A 27,850-nucleotide genomic window follows, 5' to 3' on the forward strand; every position below is an offset into this window, starting at 1 on the left:
CACCGATTAATTATATAAGAAATACGAGAAAATTAAATAAAATAAAACAAGTTATTGAAAAAATACAAAATAATATTCTTTCAAGTAAATTAAACGTTATGGTTGGCTCAATGTTAAATACAGAGGAAATAAACCGATTTAAAATAGATTTCAACAAATTGAAAAACATAAAAATATCAACAGCTCTGTTTAAAGATGAAATTATTTTTGTAATAAGTATTCCAAATAAAAAATTGAAATTAAATAAATATTTTGAAATGATGAACATAAAAGATAATTATGTAATAATGTACGAAAATAAAGAATTTAAATATGAAGAAAAAGAAGTAAGAAATTTAAAATATTGTAAAAATTGCTTATACTATACAAATTGGTCCAAAATAACAAACAAAGAATCTAATAATGTAATAGAATCAGAGCAGAGAAAATTATTAATAGAAAATGGAAATATTGAAATAAAAACAAACTGCAATGAAAAAACTAAAATTAAAATACATACGTAAATAAAATGATTAATTACGAAAATTGTGAAATTAATATTGAAAATAAGATAATAATAAATGTAGAAGAAATATCTACGTATCTTGATAACATGGAATTATATTCAAACCTTGCTAACATAAGTGAATATAAAGAAATTAAATTAGAAGAAATTGAAAACATATGTTGATTATATTCATGAAAAATTGTATGGTATCCAAAGACATACATATATATCATTATTAATGCCAACTATTATAACATTGTCAATTATAATCTTAGTAATATTCATATATAAAAATGAACTTCACAACATTTGCTCCAGGAGTAGCAACAATTTTAGGGAAGGGGGAGTTACACTTGAGCCACTTGAGCAACTATCACTACAGCAGCCAATTCCAAAGATCCGTTGTGTTAAGACTTTATCAAAGTCTTCGCCCAACAATAGAGTTATCATACAGTTGTCATAAAATTATCATCCAGAATTCAACAAAAAAAGTTGTTTTCAGTTAAATAAATTCCTTTTTAAAAAACCAAGCTGGAAAAGCATATTTTTAATTTACAGGTAAATAGTACGTTTAACACTGAATTCTAAGCTCTTATAATAATGAGTATAATTAGAGTTGGGATTTAAGGTAATTGGTTTAACATCAATGCATTTTATACCAAGCATAATTAGTTCAGATTTCAATGCTTCAGCATTGTAAAGTTCTAGGCCTGATAGGACAACTTTATATGGTCTATTACCTTTCTTTTCGTGGGTATAAAATTCACACGATTTAGATTAAAGTTCTATTGCAATTTTATTGTAGGATTTAAAACTTTTTCACAATATTTTCTGGTCCAATGAACTGGACCAGAAAATATTGTGAAGACTGTCAATTAATGATCTAACCACTTCACTTTTTTGTTTAAGAACAATAATAGGAGGAACAGTTTCGATGGGTTTAACAGATTCGTTATCATCAATATCTGCACTATCCATGTGGTCTTCACATGTAGATTGTGGCAAATAATAGTTATCGTCTTTAAACACATTCGAATTTTTGTTTGTTGTTTAGATGGATTATGATATTTTGTATGCCTTTTGTTATTATTATTTTGGAGGATAAAATCTTCACCCTCCATTTTACGGCCCTGGTTTCGTCCACTGATGTCAACACGCTTTCGTCTACCTATGCTATCGCGAATTTTTCGAATTGATTGTTTTTAGCCTATGGAATTACCTGACCTGTGTATTTAAAAAATAAAATTATTAAATTTTCCATTTCCAAGCACATTCCAGGGTATGTTTCTGGAAACCAACGCTGTACAGAAATCCGTTTGAAATTCATTGTTGGAATTGTCGGAAAAGTTGCGCAGTTTCGTCGTTGTTGTTATTTGATGCTTTTGACCTTATTTGAATTGAAGCAATATGCTTTTTTTTGGCAAGGAATCTTAAATACAAAAAACAATTCTGCAAACAAATATTTCGATGTTAAGTTTTGGAATTCGTAAGAAAAACTGAAAATTGATTTTCACAAGCCTGTATATTAGAATTTCACCTTTTTGGCACAAGTTGTGCAAATTAAATATATGGTTTGCATCAACTTTAAAGTATTTTTCGTGAAGAGTGTTAAACCATTTTCCCATTAATTTATTTTTATATTGGCTAATTTTTGCCATTTCACTTCACTGCTTTTCACTTATGTTGTAATTTTTTGACAACGGACGCAAAAATTATACTCCCAAATAACTTTTAAAATCAAACAAATTACAAACATATGAAAGAGTCTTCAAATAAAAGAGCTGCACCTATTATTTAGTGCAATTTTCTTTGCCTAACAACAACAATTTGCTTTTATGCTTTAAAGTCAGGTTTACGATAAGAACTATACAACAATATGTTTAACACATGAATAGGATATAAATATGCTTCTTTTTTTACTGTTTTAAAACCAAGATTTATACTTCAATATTGATCAGACTTCAAATATTTAACGATTGCAAGTAAAATATTTCTAGCATGAATAAGGTGCAAGATTTTAAAACAAAACCTAGCTCAAAGTAAAGACATTTTTCTTATACGATCGCTGTATTTGAACTTTACCAACTAACAATTTCAATAATCTTATATACTTAAACACTAGGATGATATGGTTTACAGCATTATAGAGTAACGTTATTATTTACTATTTAAATACTTAATGTACATAATGAATATAGTTAAGTGCAAATACAGGGTGTTCATTTGATAATACATATAAGAAAACTAAAACACATTTCAAAAATAAAATAAAATAAAATAAAATAAAATAAAATAAAATAAGTTATTCTCTTACAACTCGATCATCCTGACTAAAAATCGTCCTCGATTTGCTGTGAGCAATATAGCTTACATGTTTGAACTATCTTTTGATAAAAAAAAGAATTACATTAATGGTAACGATATTACTAAATCTTATAAATTGTCATTTGTTTAAATTGAAATTAAATTATATTAACATAAGACTTAAAAAAAACTTTTAATTACAGAAATTAAACTGTATTACAGTAATTAAACTGTATTTTCAAACATTAAAAACCAGAGATGAAAAATTGAATATCAATACGAGTTATGAGCTCTTACGCGGTAACATAAGGTTTCATGTTTTCTGGAGAAGATACGCCTTTATATGGAGCACGAGAAATTTGTATATGTATTTTCTATATCTTTAATAAAATATCTGTCATTTGGAAGAGTTTTAATGATCTCAAAAGGACCTTTGTACTTTGCCAAAAGTTTTTAATTTATACCAGGAGTATTGATAGTATTTTTTATCATTATATAATCCCAAAATTTATAAGTATGAAGTTATGTATGGTGTTTATCGAAGTAAAGTTTATTTGATTCCTGACTTTTAACAGTTTTTTTATTTGCCTTAGCCCTTACATATTCTAAGTTTCTTTCCTCCTCAGTTATTTTATTTGCTCTAAATATTCCCGGATTTTTTCATTAATTACGCGTTTTTGCGCCACCCAACAGTATCATACTTGGACTGAAACCTGTACTTTTATTATCTATGTTGTTAAGAGCGAATTCAATTTTATTTAAGTATTTTGTCCAGCCTCCAAGTTCCATTTCACTTTCCTTAGATAGCATTGGTGTTAAACTTCTATTGATGCGCTCGACCTGACTGTTGAACTGAGGCAAACTGGTGGCAAGTTTTATATGCTGAATGTTATATTCAGTACAGACAACTGATAAATCTTCGGAGGTAAGACAACTACCTGTATATGAAATCATACGCGTTGGTTTAATAAAGACTGAAAAGTAATTTTCCTAACATTGAATCACTTCCTTCGCGCTGGTAATTTTAAAATCGTATAGTTTGGTAAATTTAAAAAAAAGGTCCACAACTAAAAATATATGTTTCTAGTGTTCCTTACAACGGGCAACGGGCCGTAATGGTCAACATAAATAGTCTCAAAATGTTTTTCTACTTTTGGAATGCTATGCAAAACACCCTCCTTTTTACCAGTTGACGGGAAGAAGTGAATGCACTTTAAACAATTTTTCATATAGTTTTTAATTTTCACCTTCATACAAGGAAACCAGTAGGTCTTTCTCAAAAAACACTTCTCCACACCAACATGACATAGGGCATCGTGGTGCGTTTTGATAACATCTCTTTCCATCTGCGAAGGAATATAAAAGTACACTTTATTCTTAATCTTTCCATACACTAGCCCTTTAACTAACTCATAAGAAAAGCATTCTCTTTTTTCCAACATTTCTACCAATTGTTGAATATCTTTGTTGGGATGCAGCAAGTGCATGCTCAAAAGAATCAGGATCGATGATCAGAATGTTATGCAATCGACTTAGAGCATCAACATGCTTCATCCTATTGCCACCCCTATGCTCTATTATGTAGTCAAATTCTTGGAGCTCGAGAGCCCAACGAGAGATTCTAGGATTCAATATTTTCTTATTAAGAGTGTCAGTGACTTGCAGTCAGTTACTATTTTGAATCGTATACCAGTGAAATAAATTCTGAATCTTCTGAGAGCGTATATAATCGAAAACGTTTCCAACTCATACGAGTGGTATTTGGATTCTGGACTTGTGGCACGTTTCGAGTAAAAGAATATTGGGTAGAGTAGTTTATCATCTTAGCGTTACAGTAAAACTGCCCCGAACCCCAAGCTGTTATTATAAATGCTCAGAATCGGAGCTTTGAGAAGTTTTTGTTTAAGTCACTGAAAAACCAAAAGTTCTTTTTCACCAAAAACGAAAGGTACACCATTCTTTAAAAGGCCATACAAGGGTTTTGAAAAAATCAAAAAATCCTGTATGAACTTTCGAAAATAGGAGCACAAACCTAAGAATGAATGCAAGCTTTTAATATTAATGGGTATGGCTAAATCAGAAACCGCTTTCAAGTCATCGGTATTTGGGCCTATCAGCAGAAACTTCATATCCCAGGTATTTTATTTTTTCAAAAAAACAAACACTTATCGACCCGTAGTTGCAAGCAATTAATCACTACTAAATCCATTACTTCTTTCAAAATTAAGAAATGAAAGACAAAAGGGGCGTTTTTAAGCCTAAATCGCATTCGGGTGTACCCAAATTGGCCTAAAGGTGTTATGAAGGATGTGTACTTCACCGAATCCTTCAACATTTTCACATGGTGAAAGGCACTTTTCAAATCTTAGATTGAAAAGTACCTTTTCCCATGGAGTCTGTCTAAGTGATCTTCTATCAAAAGAATTGGGAAATTGTACTTCAGCGTAATTTTGTTCAATAGAAATTCTCTTCCTAATACTATAATATTTTTCATACTTCGATCCTTAACTACGTGCAAACTAATATTAACATAATTACTGTTTAATTTAATCTTGGAAAATACCTTACCGAAAATGATCAATTTACTATTATTGATACCAACTAAGTTATTAATGGAATGTTCTAAAGGTGTCATGAGGAAATGTGGAATGTAACGTTGCTGCACAAAGTTGAAGTTGACAGCTCCATTCTCGTTGATAAGGAAAGTATATTCCAATACTCCATGAAAACTACTCAAAAATGATGGATGTCGAACTTAATTTGTTCATACTTCCTCAGAGTTTGCTTTAGCTCCGCAATGATGTTGGCGGTTAACAAAATTTGTTTGTTGTATATAGATTTGGGAATACCTTTGATTATGTAATGTATGACGACCTGCTCCTCGATGTCTGCTGCCGAAGCTATTTCTTGCATCGTGAGAACGTACTGCTGAAAGTTCTCTTCTTTGCGTTTTTTGCGACTTCGTAGACGTTATGAACGTCCGTTGAGGTTGTATACTGGCAAAACTGAATCTAAGCTGCTTTCAACTCGGACCACGACCGGCATGATGTTGTCCTCAAAAACAACTTAGCAACTGGATAGTTGTCGTCTCTTTAATGTCACGAAAAGAGTATGAAAATCTAGTTTCATCGACAGGTTTACTTTATTCCGCTAACTTCTTCTGCAGCGAAATTATTTCTTCCTTTCGTCGTATCGATTCACGCAAGTTTCCCAGCTGCTCTACTTCTAAGATCACCTCCTCGTAGGTGTTAACATCATTGTCATCTTCTTCAATGCCACCCAGAATATTGGGAGGAAACAACTCCTCCACTCGATCTGCATCCATTTGCGCAATAGCTTCCTGCAGCCTAATTTTTAATGCTACCTTCACTTCATTTATGGACAAACCCACTTTAGACAATTTGTATTTAAGACTTTGTAATGTTGCTAGTTGCAAAAACTCATGGGAACGTGCTTCAGCCATTTCAAAAATTAATCCACTCCACGTAAGAAATTAATTTATTTAATGAAAAAATGTCGTATGCTTTAACATTAAATTAATCGAATTTTACTTTAATAAAAATGCGTGAGAATATAATCACACTTCTGATTAGTTATAAGGTGCAAGATTTTAAAACAAAACGTAGCTCAAAGTAAAGACGTGTTTCTTATACAATCGCTTTATTTGAACTGCAACTGTACCAACTAACAATTTCAATAATCTAACATACTTAAACACTAATATACATAATGAAAAAGACAACGGTCAAATCATACGACAGTAGGATGATATGGTTTACAGTACAGCATTATAGCGTAACGTTATTATTTACTATTTACATACTTATTGTACATAATGAATATAGTTTAGCGCAAATACAGGGTGTTCATTTGATAATACATATAGGAAAACTAAAGCACATTTCAAAAATAAAATAAAATAAAATAAAATAAGTGATTCTGTTACACATGTTTGTTTCCAAATGTATTGCATATATTCTATGTGTATTAACATTTATTATATTTAAACGATAAAACGTCTAAAAACATAGTTTGGTACTAATATCATAAAAAATAAGCAAATATGTAAAATCAGAGATCTGAATATCAGGTTAGATCAGTATTTATTTTTCAAAAGGCATATGAACGCTGCTCTGACGAAAGCCTTGCATCAATAATATTGAACATTTGGATTATCTTGGTAAATGCAAGGGAAGATATTGGCGTTTTCTGAGACGATGCAAATTTTCTCCTTCTGATCTGGCTATCTATAATCTATAAAACATTTATTGTTCCAAAGCTTGAGTATTGCACACTTCTCTGGGTTGGTTCCCCAATAACCTACATAATTCTCTCGGGAACTATTCAACAAAGATCTTATACAATTATTGGTGATACAAATATCATAGCAACACGAGCGAATTATGTAAATATTAACTTTATTTTCTGATGGATGGAATATTTAAATAGTTTTACATGCATAGTTCTTACGTACTACTCTGTAACTACTCGAAACTCCTTCCGTGTTGCATCTATTTATATCGTTTTGTTTCCTTTATGTTTGTGTTGTTTAATTATACTTTTTGTATCTTTTATGTTTGTGTTGGTTAATTTTGTATCTTTATCTTATTTTGTTATTTGGTTGGTCATAATATATCTGTTATGTTCTATTTTCATTGTTATCTTGTTTTGTTATTATTATCTTTATTATTTTATTATTATTATTATTATTATTATTTCCTCTTATTTCCTGCTTGAGGTACAGTTGAGTGTTTATAACTCCCCCCATCGCTCAAAATGAATCGTCCCGATTCATTAATTTGTTTCTGAAGCAAGGCAAGTCCTTTTTCTAATGTCATCTCTTGTTGTGGAGCCGTTGGTACGATTATATGTTGCATCGGTATATCGTTGTTGATTTTGATTTCTTTTTTCTTACAAAATAAGGTTAATATAATAATAATTACAATGATTATACTTATAGTACTTATTCAAATAACTTATTTTGTTATATTTAAGTAACTTAATGTGTCAATATTCTCAAACTTAAATTTTAGTTCAGTATTTGGGTCTATTATGTATGACTCAACAACATAGTCATTTATGGCATGTGTTTTTATATAGCTAATTATTTTTTGAGTAGGGTTTTTATAAAACATTTTTGTCAAAAACGACATTATATCCGAACTTCGTGGAAACATATAACTTTGCGAACAAAAATTACAAATAAACACCTTATTGTTTCACACAAACGATTTAGTCAAATTAACGAAAAAAAAACAAATTAAACATTAATTATAAATGACTTACACGTGAATGCATTTCGGACGCTTCAGTGGCGCTCATCATCAGCACTAACTCAATTGACCCAAACAATTATTAGTTTTGTTGGTAAATCCAGAGCGAAGAAGAAACAGTTACATTTTTTGTAAGTAAAAACTATACAAGAGAGAACAAAGGTGATTGAATGTCTCCTCCATCCACATTCAAATTGTTGTTTTCTTTTTCAATAAAATAGCTTTCATAAGCATCAAGTCTATTAAAGTTGTTTACATTTTTTAGTAATGTTATGATGTGCTCTCTCTCATCAGAACCATGACCTTCCGCAATTACATGATCGGCAAAAGCCGATTGTTTTTGTTTTTTCTTTTTGATGCAATTGCAATGTTCTTTAAATCTTATATTCAAGCTTCTTTTTGTTTGTCCAATGTAACGTCGTTTGCAAACTCCACATTCAATAGCGTAAATTCCTGATTTTTGTTCTTGGTCAACTTTATCTTTTGTAGATGCAAAAATGTTTTTTAATTTTTGGCTATTAGAGAACACTGGTGAAATGTTATGTTTATTTAAACGGTTTTTAAATTTGTTCATTATTTCTGGGACATAATTAAAGACTTCTCTTTTCATTTCATTCCTGGAATCCAAACAATTTTTCTTAAACAAAGTTGATTTTTCATTTTGGTACACTTTCATTGAATGCTTTTTTATAATGGAATCCACAAGAGTCTTGGAATAACCATTTAAAATAGCTACATCAAGTATGTACTCATATTCTTTTTTAAAATTTACTATAGATAGTGGGAGATTGACAATACGATGTGCCATGGAATGAAACGACGCGTGTTTATGTTGAATATGAGCGCCACTGAAGCGTCGTTCGTTTGTGTGAAACAATAAGGTGTTTATTTGTAATTTTTGTTCGCAGGGTTTTTATAGTTTTTATTATCTATATTTACAGTTTCGTTAAATGTTATTAAATAAATACAATTAATTTTATCATTGTTTACAGTGTGGTTATTTTTTAATAAAATTGCTCCATCTTTTATAATTTCAAATTCCTTTTCAATTTCATTTGTTTTATTTAGGGATTTTATTTAATAAATCTGAAAGACATGATTTTTCGTAATTTATTTTGCAAAAATATAAATTTATTTCTTGTTTACAATCCTTAATATTGTAGAATGATTTATTGCATATTGCTATATTCTTATCAATTATTATTTTTTCTTTATTTTGTTCGATTGCTCTTGTTTCAAATATTTAACAATTTTTATAAATGATTGGGTATTTTGTTAATATTATTATGACATCTTTAGTTTGAACAATCTTGAAATCACTAACATCTAAAAGATCGGATATTGAAATAGTTCCATGTTCATTATTTGTTATTTTTTGAATATCTTTTTTATTTAATATGATTGGGTTTAAAACTTTAGCTTTGCTTAAAGCAATAGTTTGAATAAGGTTTTGTAACTCTAGTATTATTAATTTGTACCTTTCTTGTAATCTTTTTGTTTTTAATGTATTTTTTCAGTATTTAAAACTTTAGTAATTTCTTGGATAGCTTGAAAGATCTGTGAATTGGTAGTTGCTTGTTTATTATTATAAATTAATTCATTTAATTTGTTTTCTACTAGTAAATGATCATCATGGTCAGGTACTCCTGATATCCAACTAAGTATTGTTCCTATAGTATTGATTGCTCTTTTGAACCTGGTAATTCTAACTTCATCTGTCATTCCTAAGAAGCTTCTTAATTGTCTAAGAGTTTCTGGTTCTGGATATTCTTTAATTGTGGTCATTTTCTTGGGATCGGTAGTAATTATATTCTCACTGATAACATATCCCAAATATTCCACCTCTGTTTGATAGAATTTAGATTTTTCTCTTTGGAATATAGAAGGTGCGTTCTTTAGACAAAAAGGCAAGCGTATATATTCGTATTTATCATTATTAACGGAAAATGAAGTCTTTTGAATATCAGATTCTTTCATTAATATCTGATGAAATCCACTTTCTAAATCTATCGTTGAAAAGTAGCACTTAATGGATATGGATACTGTTTTGTCCATATTGGTGATTCTATATTAGTTTTTATTTCTGCCACCACATCTGTACGGAATGGCAATGTAATATTTATTTTGGAATGTATTTTTCCGATAACGGAACGAACTTGTTTATTCAGAATATCAACGTTTTGATCTGATGGTACTTTTTCGATTACTTGGTTATTAAGGCGTGGTTCGGGACTGTAAATAGAACGTGAGTCAGTCGTACTTGATGACTCTAACGCAACTTTAATTTTATTTCCTGTTTGTGTTATATTACTTTCCCATGGCAACGGTTCGCCATCCATGAACATCCTTTCTGCTTTATTATTGTATATCAATAAATTTCTTTCTAAATTTAAATTTATATTTGCATTTTGCAAAAGATTGTAACCTATCAAGCAATCTGCTTCTAGGTTCTTAATTTCGTAAAATCGAACCACTCTATCAAAAATATACATTTCATAATAATATTTTATAATTGTAAACCCATTCACGGTTTTTACTCTTTTATTAATGTCCAACGTTTTCTTATCACTTAATATTTTTGGAGACGTGTAACAAGATGTTGCTCCAGTATCTATTAATATTTTTAACCATTTGTTATTTATTCTTCTGTAGGTATATGTGGGGTAATCCCTCGTTCCGTCTAAAAAATGATTCTCTTGAATGTTGTTTATTCTTCCTTTGTTTGGTGGTTGGGAGCTTAATTGGACACTTTGTTCTCTTTCTCTTTTAATATTATCATTTTGATTATTATTCTGACTGAAATTTCTATTAAAATTTTGATTAAATTGATTATAAGTATTCCTAAATGGATTATTCTTATTATTATGTACCTGTCTAAACCTTTGCATTTCCTGTGGAGTTACTTTTCTATAAGCTGAAGATCCTAATTCCATTGGTTCTGGACTTTGGTGGCTAGCCCTTTTTGTTTGTTGATAACTATTTTGGGGTTTTTGTTGGTATCTTAATGTAATACCGTATGTTTCATTTCTTATATTATCTCTTTGATTGTATTGATTCAGAAATTTACTTCTTGTTTTGTTGCTTTCTAACTCTTGAGCCTGGGCTAGTGCATTGGGCAAATCTTCAGGTTTCATACTAAATACCGTATCAGACATTGCTTGATGAAGACCATTTATAAATGCTATTAATGCATTTTTTCTATATGATTCATTGAATTTCTCAGTGGTTTCACTATAAGTACCATATGTCATTATAACTTTATTTATTATTAATGTCAATTTTTCCGTAACTTCATTATAAAATTCTATTAACGTTTTTCTGCCCTGTGTTATCATACTTAATTCATGATTTAAAACGTGTATTGGTCTTTTATCCGCGTAGGCTAAGTCTAATCTACTTAAAATTGCCTCAAGGTTAAGTACCGTACCATGACTGGTAAGAACTGAATTCGCATGACCAACTATTTTGTTTCTCATTATGCTTAAAGCAGCAAAATATCGTCTACTACCAGGAGTGTAGAGACTCATACTATTTTGACAAGCTTCTCGCCAACTCACATATCCCTCATTGCTACCTTCGAAAGTTGGTAAACTTTTAATAATGTCAAGACTTTCACTGTCTAGTATTTGTGGATCTATCGTTTGTTTTTTATGGTCTATTACATTATTTGGAACTGTTAAACTTTCTAATTTGTTTGTTAATTCATCTATTTGATTCTGCATTTGAGTAGTAGCCTGTTCAATAGCTAATTCGATTATTTGTTTTATATCTATAGTTGTTGACATTTTAACAATTTTTGTTTCACTTCTTAAAAATTATTTCTTACGATAATTTACCAATAATTTTCTCTGCTTCTTAGAATGCTGTTCTCAAATCTGTTGCTGGATACTGGTTTTATAGAGCGAACGGGAATAACTTTGCTGGTTTCTTCCTTTTAGTTCACAATTGATTACACTTTCAGGATACTTTGTTTTTCTAATATTTATAAACAAATTTGGCTGATAGCTTTCACTTTGAAAGTTTTTTTTTATTTGTATTTACAAGTACTTATGTAAATTTTACTATTTTATTCACTTTCACTTTTTACGTTAATAATGAGCTATCCCGGTTGAGCCCCCAATTATATTTATCCGTCGGAAAAATAAAAAAGGTTAATTCAAAAAAAAATATTTTTAAATATTAACTTTATTTTCTATGATCTAACAAGATGAAATATTTAAATAGTTTTACATGCATAGTTCTTACGTACTACTCTGTAACTACTCGAAACTCCTTCCATGTTGCATCTATTTATATCGTTTTGTTTCCTTTATGTTTGTGTTGTTTAATTACTTTTTGTATCTTTTATGTTTGTGTTGGTTAATTTTGTATCTTTATCTTATTTTGTTATTTGGTTGGTCATAATATATCTGTTATGTTCTATTTTTATTGTTATCTTGTTTTGTTATTATTATCTTTATTATTTTATTATTATTATTATTATTTCCTCTTATTTCCTGCTTGAGGTACAGTTGAGTAATTTTAACTAGCGCGAGCCCCGTCGACATGTTTCTTCCCTAACCCTTTAAACCGGTATTTTAACGGATAATGATTTAGTGAAATAACCAGTTGCATTTCTCCCCTAAAAGCTTACTGCCTTAATCTGGCTTTTTTAGTAATTACAATGTTTAAACTTTTAACACCAATATAATCTACATCCCTTCTCAGCCCCTCCTTCTTCAACTAATGCTTACACTGTGTCGCTATTTTATGAAAGCTATTCAAACCGTTTTTAATTTGCACCATTTAAAAAGCGTTACTGCAAAAAGACATCTATACGATCGTCTTAAATGCAGAGAAAGTACCATCTGTAAAGCACACAAAGAAGTTGCAGTTGTTGGTTTTTGACGAATTTGAACGTGCGTCGCGTCGTGATATACGAATCCAAAGCAGAGACAACACATTCCATATGAGTGAAGCAACATCCATAATATGTAAGGTAAGGAATAAGAAGATGGACAAAATTTATTTCATAAATAAAAATAAAGGGTGGCCCTGTGGTAGCCGTTCTGTTTTGGTGACATCTGTCGAATCTTTTTTTTATTATTTAGTTGCTTATAAGAAGTCATCATGGAAAGTAACCCGATTGAACAAAACGCTCAAATGATAAAACTTTATTATCAAATTGATTGTTCGTTAACGTAAACGTTGCGCGAATTGCCCCCATTTTACTGTAGACTTGATGGCCCTTCACAACCGACTCTTCAACGTTTGGTAGCCAAATTTTAGACTATCGGTACAGTAAACAATCAGCCAACATCCGTGAAAGTGTACAGTAGAACCCGAGGAAGTCTATTCCTCGCCATGCACAAGAAGTTGCGGAGACTTCTAATTGGCGAATTTAACGTTGAGAGCATGCATCCGTACAAGATCCAAATGACCAAGTTTAAAGTTCATGACTTTATACAACGTAGTTTGTTCGCTGACTGGAATTGTTTAGAAGAGGACCCTAGTGTTGTCGGAAAAATCATCTTTAGTAAGGAATGGCTGTGTGAACAAGCAAAAGTGCCGTATAAGGGACGACACTAACCCACGCGAGGTCCACCAGGTGATAAAGCATCCCCAAAAATTTACCTTTTGGTGTGGATTTTCGGCGGTGGCGTAATTGGTCTGTACTTTTTCGAAAATGACGTTAGTAGGGCAGTAACCGTTACCAGTATTTTTTTTTGAAAACGACGTTAGTAAGGCGATCACCGTCAACAGCGAACACTACATAACGATGATAATTAATTTCTTGTATCCCAAATTGAACCATATGGACCTAGACGACACGTGGTTCCAGTAGGACAGCGCTACGTGCTACAGAGCATACTTCATGCTTAACATTTTGCATGAACGATTTGAGGATCTCACAGGATCTATGCGGAAAAGTAATTGAAATTTGGACCACTCGGACCCGTGAAACCTTGAGAAGCTGAGGCGGTCATTTAGATGATTTCATATTCAACACTTAATGACATACATGCGCCTTTTAAATACAAACATACAAACACAGTTTGGTTTGTTCCATTTCATCAAAACTTCGAATAAAGAAAATGGACCTTAATCATACAAACTGCGTTATTAAAAATTACGATAGTACGTTTTAAGCAATGTGGAGTGATTCAAGAGTTCTTTTGAAGCTTAACTGAAAGACTACAACAGGCGGTTGTTGTCGGATAATTTTAAAAACTTATGGTTGCTTATAGTTACTTCACTTAATTTATATCTCGTAAATTATAGTTTGAGTAAATGCTTGATGCATATTCGATGTTTTTTTGTTAAATTCAGAGCTTACAAAACCAATTCCAAAAAAACTGAAGATGATAAAAACAACTGCCAAATTTGTTTTAACTGATAGGAATATAGTCAAATATAATTTTAAAAATTCATCACACTTAAAAAATATGTTCTCCTCATTTCATACAGCTGAAGACATTCTTACCTGTACTTGAAACATTGTTATAGAATCGTCAAGCATTTGAATCCGAACCGCTAACTTTTTCCCGCCATTATGTCTATGTGTTGATGGAAGAGCATCAACACCAGAAAGAGAACTGAACGAGAGTGCCATATGACCACTAAGATGTTTTTTCTTTTTGGTTAAAGTATTTAATTTATATGCCGACATCAGAATTAATACTCATGTGGCTGTTAAGTGACTTAAGTATGCACAAAGTTTTTCATTCGTTTCATAAACTTCTCATGTGATTGGTATTAATAATCTGAAAATTAAAAAGAAAAAACATTAGCTTCATTTTCTAGTTATTTTCGAAATGGTTTTCATCATCATCATCATCAACATCATCAACATCATCAACATCATCAACATCATCAACATCATCAACATCATCAACATCATCAACATCATCAACATCATCAACATCATCAACATCATCAACATCATCAATATCATCAACATCATCAACACCATCAACATCATCAACATCATCAACATCATCAACATCATCAACATCATCAACATTATCAACATCATCAACATCATCAACATCATCAACATCATCAACACCATCAACATCATCAACATCATCAACATCATTAACATCATCAACATCATCAACATCATCAACATCATCAACATCATCAACATCATCAAAATCATCAACATCATCAACATCATCAACATCATCAACATCATCAACATCATCAACATCATCAACATCTTTAACATCATCAACATCATCAACATCATCAAAATCATCAAAATCATCAACATCATCAACATCATCAACATCATCAACATCATCAACATCATCGACATCATCAACATCATCAACATCATCTACATCATCAACATCATCAACATCATCAACATCATCAACATCATCAACGTCATCAACATCATCAGCATCATCAGCATCATTAACATCATCAACATCATCAGCATTATCAACATCATCAACATCATCAACATCATCAACATCATCAACATCATCAACATCATCAACATCATCAACATCATCAACATCATCAACATCATCAACATCATCAACATCATCAACATCATCAACATCATCAACATCATCAACATCATCAACATCATCAACATCATCAACATCATCAACATCATCAACATCATCAACATCATCAACATCATCAACATCGTCAACATCGTCAACATCGTCAACGTCATCAACATCATCAACATCGTCAACATTATTAACATTACAACATCATCAACATCATCAACATCATCAACATCATCATCAACATCATCATCAACATCATCATCAACATCATCAACATCATCAACATCATCAACATCACCAACATCATCAACATCATCAACATCACCAACATCATCAACATCATCAACATCATCAACATCATCAACATCATCAACATCATCAACATCATCAACATCATCAACATCATCAACATCATCAACATCATCAACATCATCAGCATCATCAACATCATCAACATCATCATCAACATCATCAAAATCATTAACATCATCAACATCATCAACATCATCAACATCATCAACATCATCAACATCATCAACATCATCAACAGCATCAACATCATCAACATCATCAACATCGTCAACATCGTCAACATCATCAACATCATCAACATTATTAACATTACAACATCATCAACATCATCAACATCATCATCATCAACATCATCATCAAAATCATCATCAACATCATCATCAACATCATCATCAACATCATCATCAACATCATTAACATCATCAACATCACCAACATCATCAACATCATCAACATCATCAACATCATCAACATCATCAACATCATCAACACCATCGAATAAGCACAGAGTTAGGAGAAGAATTCTCTTAACATTTTTTCAAAAATGGTCGGACTTATAATTTTAACAGCGCGAGTGAGGGATCATCATCAAAATCATCATCAACATCATCATCAACATCATCATCAACATCATCATCAACATCATCATCAACATCATCATCAACATCATTAACATCATCAACATCACCAACATCATCAACATCATCAACATCATCAACATCATCAACATCATCAACACCATCGAATAAGCACAGAGTTAGGAGAAGAATTCTCTTAACATTTTTTCAAAAATGGTCGGACTACTTATAATTTTAACAGAGACAAACGAATATAATGCACATTAAACTGGCGCTCCGATACAAGAAATGAGTAACGTACTGGCATAAGGTCGCATGATCTTACAGAACGTGTAAAGTGTATTTTATTATATAAGTATTCAGGTTGATGTAATTTTATAATATTGTGAAGCATGGTTAAGGTTTTTACTTTAAAGAGATTATCGAGTGTAATGCCATAGATTGACTTAGAAAAACTTGAGATGTGGTCATATCTTCTAAGACCATAAACATAACGTTCAATGCAACTTTGAGTTTTCGCTTGTGTTCGAAGTCACAATTACTAAAAACCTCACAACAGAAAAGCATAAGGGTACTAGTAAAGTTTTGGCCAATATTAAGCGTGTTTTCAAAGGCGTTATGTGATGAGACGCCCAGGGCTGTCAAAGTCCTCCATATTAATTAATTAGATTAATATGAGTGTTCCAACTAAGTGTTTTATTAAATGTAAGCCCAAGATTTTTGGCAGAATCGACGAACTTGATAGCACAGTTGTTTAAATGTATCTCTGGAAAATATGAGGTATCCGTTATAGTTCTAGAGCTGACTAAGCATTTAGTTTTTTTCGGATTGAAACAAAGATCATTTTTGATGGGCCACATAACAATTGTATTCAAATCCTCGTTGACTTCATGCACCCCATTCTCAAGCATGCCTAGTTAAAAACTGTTGTTTAGTAGACATGACGGAAGATCATTGATATACATCGAGAAAAGTAAAGGGCCCAAAATAGAGCCCTGAGGGACACCTCTCTGCAGAGGAAGGAAACATTGTTAGCAAAATCTGCCTGAGATCTACCGGTTAAGTAGGAGAGAATAAGATTAACAGATGTAAAAAAGAAATGAAATTGACCTATCAAATGCCTTTGAAAATTCAGGAAGCGTTAATATAGTCGCTTTATCATTATCTAATTCATTTCTGATATTTTCAACGACGTCTATTAAAGCTGTAGTATAGCTGTGCTTAGGGTGAAAGCCTGATTGATTGATACACATCAATTTATTACTTGTGAAAAAAATTCTTATTTGGTTATATATCAGTTTCTCCAAAACCTTCGAAAGAAAAGGTAATATAGCTATAGGTCGACAATCATCTCCATCACAATTTTTGGAATTGGTATTATCTTCGCCTGCTTCCAAATAGAAGGGAAAGTACTAGTCATAAATATATTATTAAAAATGTTATGTATTTGACTATATATGGAAGAATAGCTTTAAAAAAAAACCGGATGGATGCCATCAGTTCCAATAGAGTTAGATTTAGCACCTAGAATACTATTCAGAACATCGTAGTCATAAACAGGCAAGAAGCAAAAATTGGTCAAAGATGAACCATAATTTATTATATCTGTCAACTCATAAGTTCGGGTTTCAACACCTGACGAGTTCAAGGTAACAAATTTATTATTAAGCTCGTTACAATCAATAGACATATTCTTGTTTCTTATTTGCTTATTTCCTTCAAATTCTTCCACAGTTTGTCTTTTTCAAAAGAAGCATTAAGTTTTGGAGCATAAAACTGTTGCTTTTCTTCCCGAATAAGACATTACTCTATTTCTTAAAATTTTTTAATTATTATGCAATGCTTCAAGCTGAAAGATTTCCCATTCTCTTATTTGATCCTTAATATAGTTGCTAAACCACGGCTGGTCTTTCTTACTAGCTTGATTAGTAACAAGTGGAACATGGAGGTTGAAGAGATAATCAATATTATTTTGAAGAAATAGCACTTAGTCATCAACAGAATATATATAATACATTGTTTGGCGCAAGCAAGTAGAGTACTACCGTGTCTGGTGAAATGTGTTGGAGTAGCCATATTTACAGGAAATAAATTCAATGAAATCTGGAAGTTTCTGTCGAATTGCAGTTGGGGGATGGTGTAGTATGTGTGCTTTGGAATTGATTCTAAATACATTAGAATTACGGAGTGGCTAATGTTGTTGTTAGTCCACTGCGACGAAGCTTTGTGGTGAATAGCAGAGCTTGCAGTTATTTATTTGCCAAATACATATGTCAAGAGGTGTAAGGTAGAGCAAGGTGTCCAGTGCCGTAGATGGGGTTGCGAAGCGATCCGATTATACATAGGCAAGCTGATCGTTGGACTTTATTTAGCTTATCCCTGTTTATACCTTTCTCTTAAGCAGTGCACCATACTGGTACACCGTACGTTAAAATCGGTCTGATTACCGATGTGTATAGCCAATGCGTGATTCTGGGTTGTAAAGTTCATTTAATACCAATAGCTTTTTTGCAAGAAAAGAGAGCTACAGTAGCTTTTTTGACTCTTTCCTGTCCGTTGCGTTTCCAATTTCGTTTTTCGTCTAAGACAAGACCCATGTATTTAGCCCCGTTTGAGAATTTTAATTGGATTCCTTTAATATAGGGAGGGTTGACAAATGGAATTTTGTATCTCCTCGAAAATAAGAATAGATCGGTTTTGTGTGGGTTAACACCCAGTCCACACCGATCAGCCCAAAGTATTAGTCTATCCAAGGTATTTTGTCAGAGTTGTTTTAGGATGTTAAGATGCTTTCCTGAAACTGCTATAGCAACGTCGTCCGCATAGGCTATCACTCTGAAACCCTCCGCTTCCAGACTAGTTAGGATTTCATTCACCACTAGGTGCCAGAGGAGAAGAGAAAGAACAATACCATGCGGTATCCCTTTACCAACGAATCGTCTACCAGAAGAGTTGCTCAGTTTTGAGTTAATTATTCTGCTAGTAAGCATCAAATGAATTAAGTCCCGAAACGAATCTACATTTAGAGATGTTAGTGCAGATGTGATTGCAGATGTGTCCACGTTGTTAAAGGCACATTCGATGACAATTAAAGCAACCATAGTGAACTCTTTATGATGGAGGGAATATTCGACGGTGCGTACTAAAGTGTGTAACGCTAATTCCACCTATTTACCTTTACAATAGGCATGTTGAGACGAAGACAGAAGTCTTGTATCGATGCTTGCCCTCAAATGGATATCAATCAATCTTTCCAAGGTCTTAAGAAGGAATGATGATAGACTTATAGGTCATAGATCTTAAGGATGGACTTGGGAGCATTTACCTGCCTTAGGTATAAGAACAACTTTAACTTATCTAGTCTTTTGCAATTCGGCTGGTATTATTCCATCTAATCCTGCAGATTTAAATGGTTTGAAGCTGTTGAGAGCCCATTATAGCTTATCCCTTTTAATAAGACCTTGTGGATATGTTGTATTTGAACTTTTATGTCTATAATTGTTGCAAGTTTCGGTAAGAGAACTACCAGAAAAGTGAGTGTCCGATAGTAAGTTCAGCGATTCATTAAATGAATTTGTCCAGGAGCTGTCTGTATTTTTCAAGCAGCTTGGCATAGCTGGACTAGTTAAAAGAATTTTTCATAACCTAGAGGCTTCAGAAGTTTCTTCTATCGTGCCACAGAAGGATCGCCAACAAGATCGCTTGGATTTAATTAGTGTCTTCTTGTAGATTCTTAGGGATTCTTTATAAGTGTCTCAGTGTGAGGCTAGTCCTGCGGCTTTGGTCCGGTTGAAAAGTTTCCTGCATTCTTTCCTGAGGGAGTCAAGCTCTGAGGCCCACCATTGTGGTTTCGTCTTTCCACTAATGTGATTAAGTGGACAAGCAATTTTTAGCGATCCGTTCAAAGCTGAGGTAAGGTCATTGACTTTGTTGTCAAGTTCATTAGTTTTAGAGGAAGGACTAGATAGTCCAGGTTCTAGTAAACTCTGTAATGAGATCCTGTATAAAGCCCAGTCAGTATCGGAAAGATAGTTTCGAAAAGTCAATGGACTTGGGTTATCATATACATTTATATTGAACTGGATATATCTATGATCAGAGAATGAATGTTCTTTGGATACTTTCCAGTCCAAGATCATATGGTGTATAGTATCTGAGACAAGAGTTATGTCTAAGACTTCTTGTCGAGTTTTAGTAATGAAGGTTGGTTCATTTCCAACATTACTTACTAAGAGGTTAGTACCAAGAGTATAATCAAAAAGAGGGTTCTAGATTTATGTACCTGTGAATTTTGTTTCACCTGTTAATTAAACTTTCGAACTTCATTCCTGCTTTTAAAAATCTCAACATCTTCGACTACACGCTTCTCATGCCCTCTCTTTTTTCTTTTGAGAAGTCGGTGTTTCTCTTGGCTCTTCTGCTAATAGAGCTTATGAGCAGATCTCATCCTTTTATGCAGCGCCACTTTGCGTGCATGTTGTTTGGCTGCATTTGTCTGCCTTCATTCCTTATCAAACCAGGGGTTCCTTGTTGGTGGCTGCTTGAAACAAAGTACATCAGAGGTGGCTTCTCTGAATGCATCTTGGCAATGTTGCCACGGGTTTTCGATACATTGTGTTGGCGGAATAGAACTTCGAGAGAGATTACTTGTAACTCGGTCAAAAAGGATTTGACGATCTCTTGGAGTTATAGCCGTTCAACGTTGTACCTTCTCCCAGCATCTCCCTGTTTTGGTATGCAAGTTTAGGGTTAAATTGTCTCTGATCCACCAAAAACAATGTTTACAATCTAGAATTTTGAAAAATTAAGATTGAATCTTGCACGCAATTTCATAAATAGATTTGAGACACAGCTTTGTCAACCACTTAAAAAGACAACATATGTTTTTTGCTTCGCACTGTACAACATAACTCCATTTCACCAAGAACAGTGAAAGACCAAAGTGCTGGTGTGTTTTTGGCCAGCGAAACTACATAAGTTGAACCAGAAACATAAATTGACGAACAAAAATTACAATATCGTACTAAGGGACCAGCCAAACTCTACACAAGGGGGTGGGGTCAATATTTTCGTACGAAAAGGCATCAGTTATTAAATTATATACAATAGTGAAGTACGCAGATTTCATCTGCTTGAGGTATGTATCGTGTGCATTACTCTCCACCAGGGAAAGCGTTTGTTTGCGATCGCGTCTTATGCACCGAAATTATCTCAACCAACTCAATTTATAACAGAGCTCGGAAAACTTTTTCAGTGCCTGCCACTGAACTCGGAAGAGAACTTCTTTCTCGTGGCCGATAATTTAAATGTCAAACATGCAGATTGGAGAAATCAAATATAAAATCCTCGTGGTAACTAGTTAATTAACTGGATTGTCCAGTACAATGACGAGTATATGCTCGACTTGTTGGCTACTAAAAGAGTATCATTGCCAAGGAGCGGTGCATATCTGGATCTTTTGCTAATGGACACAAGACTGACAACAACTAACACTGTGGGTCAAAAACCAAGAAACTGTTTACGAACCATCAAGTACGGCAGTAACCAGAAAAAAAGTAACTGGAAAAAAACTAGTGATCGTTGGACCAAATCGACAGCCCCTTGGCGAATAAAAGTGTAGTAAAATACCTTAGCATCTGGTTGGATCAGTACTTGTATTTCGACTGACATATGAGTGCTACTCTGGCCAGAGCTGGGGGAGTCTTTGCCCTGAAAAAACGGTTGTCAGCCGTCTTGATAGCAGGGTGAAGGTGATTTGCTACATGGCCCTTATCCGGTTGATGATTGCCTATGGGTGCCCGGTAAAGTTCAACGTTGCTACATCTCAAATGCAAAAGATTCGGGTGTTTGAGAGGCAATGTTTTCGACGTTACCTTGGACTACACAGGACATCAGAGTCGGAGTACAAAAATTACTATTCCAACCATTTTCTATACAACAGAACCAACATACCCCAACAATGAGTAATACGAAAGTGCACGTTTAAGTGGCAACATTCCGCCCGAAGCTTTTCTCTATTTAGACAGGGGCTGAAACAGGATATCCTCACACTGGTCGGAGCCGAGTGCCTTCGATTCAGTAGGACTGTTTCCGATAGGGACCGAAAAGATATGGTGAGGCAGGAGAACTAGTTTTGGTGGCTTCAAATTAAGAATGTCATTTAAAATTGTCTTAGCCGGCTTACATAGGTTTTAGGATTAGGTTATGGACATTCAGGGTGGCACCAACAAAAATATATAAAAAAAACACAAAAAAAAAAACTTACTGTATTGGTTTTGGTTAGTTTTAAGTAGCTTAAGTATTACTTAAGACTAAAGGCAGTAGTTATAAGATAATGGAGTGACTTAGAGCACCCGCATGGGGTAGGGTTTCCAGAACATCTCTTTTAAAGAGAACATATTCTCTTTTTGGACTCCAATCTTTCTTATTCTTTCTTTTACCATCAATTTTTTTTGTACTCTTTTTTATTTATGATCTCTTTATTCTTTTTTATAAATGTTGGTGCACACAGGAATGGTTGAGAGTTGTAAGTCACTAGGCCCTAGTTCTCAACGGACTGTTGCGCCACCCAATTTATTTTATTTAAACGCAAAAAATATTCTCTACACCTGACTTCATACAAAAATAAAAGTGACCCAATGTTTTCTGCTGTGTTTATGACAAAATATTCTTGCGGTAAATTAATTGTGACTTATTAAACTTCTTTTAAGAATTTTTTTATCTACAAATAAATTTAAATATATGTAGTGCAGGTACCTAGATTTATTTAAGTTTAACTAATAATTATTATTTATTGTTATTTATTATTAATAAACGGTGATTTTTTAAGAGCTTGAGAACTTTCTTTTAAAAAAAACGCATAAAATTTGCAAAATCTCATCGATTTTTTATTTGAAACGTTAGATTGGTCCATGACATTTACTTTTTGAAGATAATTTCATTTAAATGTTTACCGCGGCTGCGTCTTAGGTGGTCCATTCGGAAAGTTCAATTTTGGGTAACTTTTTCGAGCATTTCGGCCGGAATAGCCCGAATTTCTTCGGAAATGTTGTCTTCCAAAGCTGGAATAGTTGCTGGCTTATTTGTGTAGACTTTAGACTTGACGTAGCCCCACAAAAAATAGTCTACTGGTCCATTCCTTGAGATGAATTGTTCTCCGAAGTTTTCCCTCAAAATGCCATAGAATCGCGAGCTGTGTGGCATGTAGCGCCATCTTGTTGAAACCACATGTCAACCAAGTTCAGTTCTTCCATTTTTGGCAACAAAAAGTTTGTTAGCATTCAACGATAGCGATCGCCATTCACCGTAACGTTGCGTCCAACAGCATCTTTGAAAAAATACGCTCCAATGATTCCACCAGCGTACAAACCACACCAAACGGTGCATTTTTCGGGATGCATGGGCAGTTCTTGAACGGCTTCTGGTTGCTATTCACTTCAAATGCGGCAATTTTGCTTATTTACGTAGCCATTCAACCAGAAATGAGCCTCATCGCTGAACAAAATTTGTCGATAAAAAAGCGGATTTTCTGCCAACTTTTCTAGGGCCCATTCACTGAAAATTCGACGTTGTGGCAGATCGTTCGGCTTCAGTTCTTGCACGAGCTGTATTTTATACGGTTTTATACCAAGATCTTTGCGTAAAATCTTCCATGTGGTCGAATAACACAAACCCAATTGCTGCGAACGGCGACGAATCGACATTTCACGGTCTTCAGCAACACTCTCAGAAACAGACGCAATATTCTCTTCTGTACGCACTGTACGCATTCGTGTGGTTGGTTTAATGTCCAATAAAGTAAACTGAGTGCGAAACTTGGTCACAATCGCATTGTTTGCTCACTTGGTCGATTATGTAGACCATAAATCGGACGTAAAGCGCGAAACACATTTCGAACCGAACACTGATTTTGGTAATAAAATTCAATGATTTGCAAGCGTTGTTCGTTAGTAAGTCTATTCATGATGAAATGTCAAAGCATACTGAGCATCTTTCTCTTTGACACCATGTCTGAAATCCCGCGTGATCTGTCAAATACTAATGCATGAAAATCCTAACCTCAAAAAAATCACCCTTTAGTTCGTAATTAATGCTTCTTTCATAAATATATATTTTTATGAAACGAATATTTGATCATAACTTTTATTTGGATGATGGTAAGGTGAGCGGGTGGAGTATAACAGTAGAAGTTTGTATTTTTGAAAATGTTCTCTTTTTTTCAAACACGTTATGGACACCCTAGCATAGGGCCAGTAACACATTTTTTAAGTCCTTGAATTTTACGCTAATTTTTTAAGAATTTTTGTCTAGTTTTAAGATTTAGATAAAATTTAAAGACAAATGATTTTGTCATTTGCAAAATGAAACTAACTTTTTTGTGGTCGACTGATTGAACTCAACGTTGATCTCATCGATTACTTTTTTGGCAGTACTAGTAAACTATCGTTATTCCTATCTTCACTATCACTTTGCATGTCGTTAATAATTGCATGACATTTAATTCATGTTTTTTGTTTTTTTTAGATACAAACCGAAGCTAGGGGTTTTGTTTTCGCGTAAAAAACTAATGGAAAGGCTCTTCCTCGTATTGAATAATTTCATTAAAATATAAGTCTCAAAGCCGGTTTAACTGTAAAATTTTTACTTTCTTCTAAAGTAAAAGTGAAGAATTTATAAATATCTACCGTATCAAAACCTAGCACAGACATAAACAGAGCAACTTGTATTTCATCACATTTTTTGTTTGACTGAGAGGTGATTTCAAAACAATTATGTTTTCCACAACAGAGCAACATTTTTGCTATTCACTCAGTCATATTTTCGAATTATTTTTTTTACTAACATGTCGAAACTTCTGACTCCTTTTAATACCAGATAAAAGAGAAGAAGCTGACGCGATGGATGATTACGTTTCTAGAACTCCCTACATCACTTTATAACTATACAAAACACCCTATATCAATATAAAACTGTAATGCTAACATAAAATGCGCATCGAAGTGCATGTCAGCCCATTTAATCATAAACAACTTGGGTGATAGTTCATACCAAAGTAAATTCTATATATCTTGTGTCAGCAATAATAAGACAAAACAAGTATGATCGTCAGTCAAACTGAGATTTGCTGACTTAACATTTAATTAATATAAAAAGGGTTTTATCTGAGCAATACAAGTTCAGTCAGTCAGTTCAGTCAAGCTCAGTCAGAACAGTTGATCTTCGTATAGCCACAGATAAGAAACTATACAGATGTCTCATCTTCATAGAAGAAAATGTCCCATATTTTTTCCACTACTCCTTGGCTATCGAACGACAACAACCTTTTTGTCGTTTAATCGTCAAGCACAAAAAGCTGTTTTTGATTGACATAGTACTTCGCTAAATAAGTTCAATTCCAATCTTTTATTGATTGCGTACTTTATTTTTTAATTTGTTTAATATGTATTCAATTATAAAACATGAGATAAAAAAATAAATTTTCGATATTTTTTTTTTTTTATTATTAGCTTATTATATGTCAAGTGAGTACTTTATTTTGTCCTGTACTGTAGCTACAGGCATACTCGCAAGCCAATATGTGAAATCTAAAACAGCATTTTGTGCTTGAGGATTAACCGACAAAAAGCTGTTGTCGGTTTTTTATCTGTGGCATAGCCTAAGATAAAATATAACTAGTGAAAAAAAAAACAAATGTTGAACTGAAACATTAGGTGAAACGGCAAATTTTGAAGTGAAAAGTTAGGAAGGAAAAAAATAAAGAAGGAAGAGCAACTATACGGTCAGTAAATAAATTCCAAGTCGAAAGCCCCAATGCTATCCATTAATAAAGAAATTCAAACCCTACACTGTACCAGCATCATTAAAAGCCGATATAAAGTCAAAGGAAAAATGGCAACTATGTAAACATATTAAACCATTAAAACTCATTAAAAATTTGCCAAATTAATGGAAGAGTATGCAACATTATTGTATTTATAAAAAATGTAGACCATATAATGAATGTAGTAAGCCAATATAATGAAGCAACGAAAGAATTCATAATGAACGAAATTAAAGGTACACCCACAGTGCACTAGAGGTAGTATAACGGTGTGGTTACCCAAATAACTAACAGGAAATAAAAAATTATTAACAAGACATTTTGGTGAAAAAGAGTCCTTTTTAAAATTAACGGAATTAGCTGATAAAGTCTATACCTAAAACATAACTCAGTTATATCTTATGCAGACATTCTCTGTATATTAAATAATAAATACTATTTATCAGAAGATAAACCAATAGAATATAATTCTATTAATAATGAAGCGTCCTTATTAGCAAAATTTTGTGAGAAAATTCCACCAAAACTTAGATCAATTATTATTAATCATGGAATAAAAACTTCAAGTGAAAACTTTTATAAATTAGAATCTTGTCATTGGACAAAAGAAGGAAATGAAACTGCATAGATATTCATATTCTCAATAAAAAACTTAAATTACTTGTAGACACATGAGCAGCGACTTCTATCTTAAATGAAAATATATTTCCAAAACATTTTGAAAATAAACTAGACAAACCACATGATATTAAAATACTATTCTTAGACAACTTAATGCATACCAAAAGAATTGTGCCATTACCAAGTGAATTTTATAAAAATGAATCATATATGGAATTTTTATAACTCCAATAACAAAAAGTACATTTAACGGTATTTTTAGAAATAATATTCTTATACCACTACAAGGCAAATTATCTTATTTGAAATTAATAACGAAAATATCAATTAAAAAGAATTTTTAGTATGGAAATTTCAACTTCTTTATTTCTATACAAAATGAAGAGTTTTTACGAAAAGGAAAAAATAGGAATTCGAGCTCTTTTCCTGACCACGTTTTTACCTTTCTGACATCTTATTTCTTATAGTTTTTTAAGCTGTCATCTTAATTTTGACATCTTGTAGAAAAGCATTAATATGGTCTTAGATGTGACAAAACTTGTTACACTGCCTAACCTTTAAAAGATTGACTGTCCTCAGAGACTGAAGGGAGACGAAGCTCACGTCCAAATGTAAGGAATGCAGGTGTCTGCTTCGTTGCTTCATGAACAGCAGTTCTGTAAGCCAGAAGTAGAAAAGGAAGATGGATATCCCAATCTTTCTGGTTATCGGCTGTAACATACTTGTTACCTTGAGTGGTGACGGGTAACGATCGATATGTCTATTGCAACTCGCTCAAATGGGGCACTGTCTGCATTCTTGACTGATTCCTTGTCGCTGGTCCTCTTTTTTTTTGGCAAGTTTCACACGTATTGCAATGTCTCTCTACGTCTTGCGAACACCCGATCCAATAGTACCGCTTTTTACTCTTTTCTATTGTTTTCCTTACGCCAAAATGCCAACCAGTC

General features: G+C 32.9%; 1 protein-coding gene across 1 annotated transcript in view; it reads right to left on the bottom strand.

Moving 5' to 3' along the window:
* LOC129939998 (FERM, ARHGEF and pleckstrin domain-containing protein 1-like) overlaps nucleotides 1-27,850 on the bottom strand; it is a 159,033-nt gene that overhangs the window by 112,750 nt on the left and 18,433 nt on the right. Inside the window, exon 2 of the mRNA XM_056048213.1 lies at nucleotides 14,528-14,807. Coding sequence (XP_055904188.1) covers nucleotides 14,528-14,713 — 186 coding nt within the window. The 5' untranslated portion in view covers nucleotides 14,714-14,807. The remainder of the gene's footprint in view (nucleotides 1-14,527; nucleotides 14,808-27,850) is intronic.

This window comes from Eupeodes corollae, chromosome 1 (genome assembly GCF_945859685.1).
Source record: "Eupeodes corollae chromosome 1, idEupCoro1.1, whole genome shotgun sequence".
Taxonomy (NCBI): domain Eukaryota; kingdom Metazoa; phylum Arthropoda; class Insecta; order Diptera; family Syrphidae; genus Eupeodes; species Eupeodes corollae.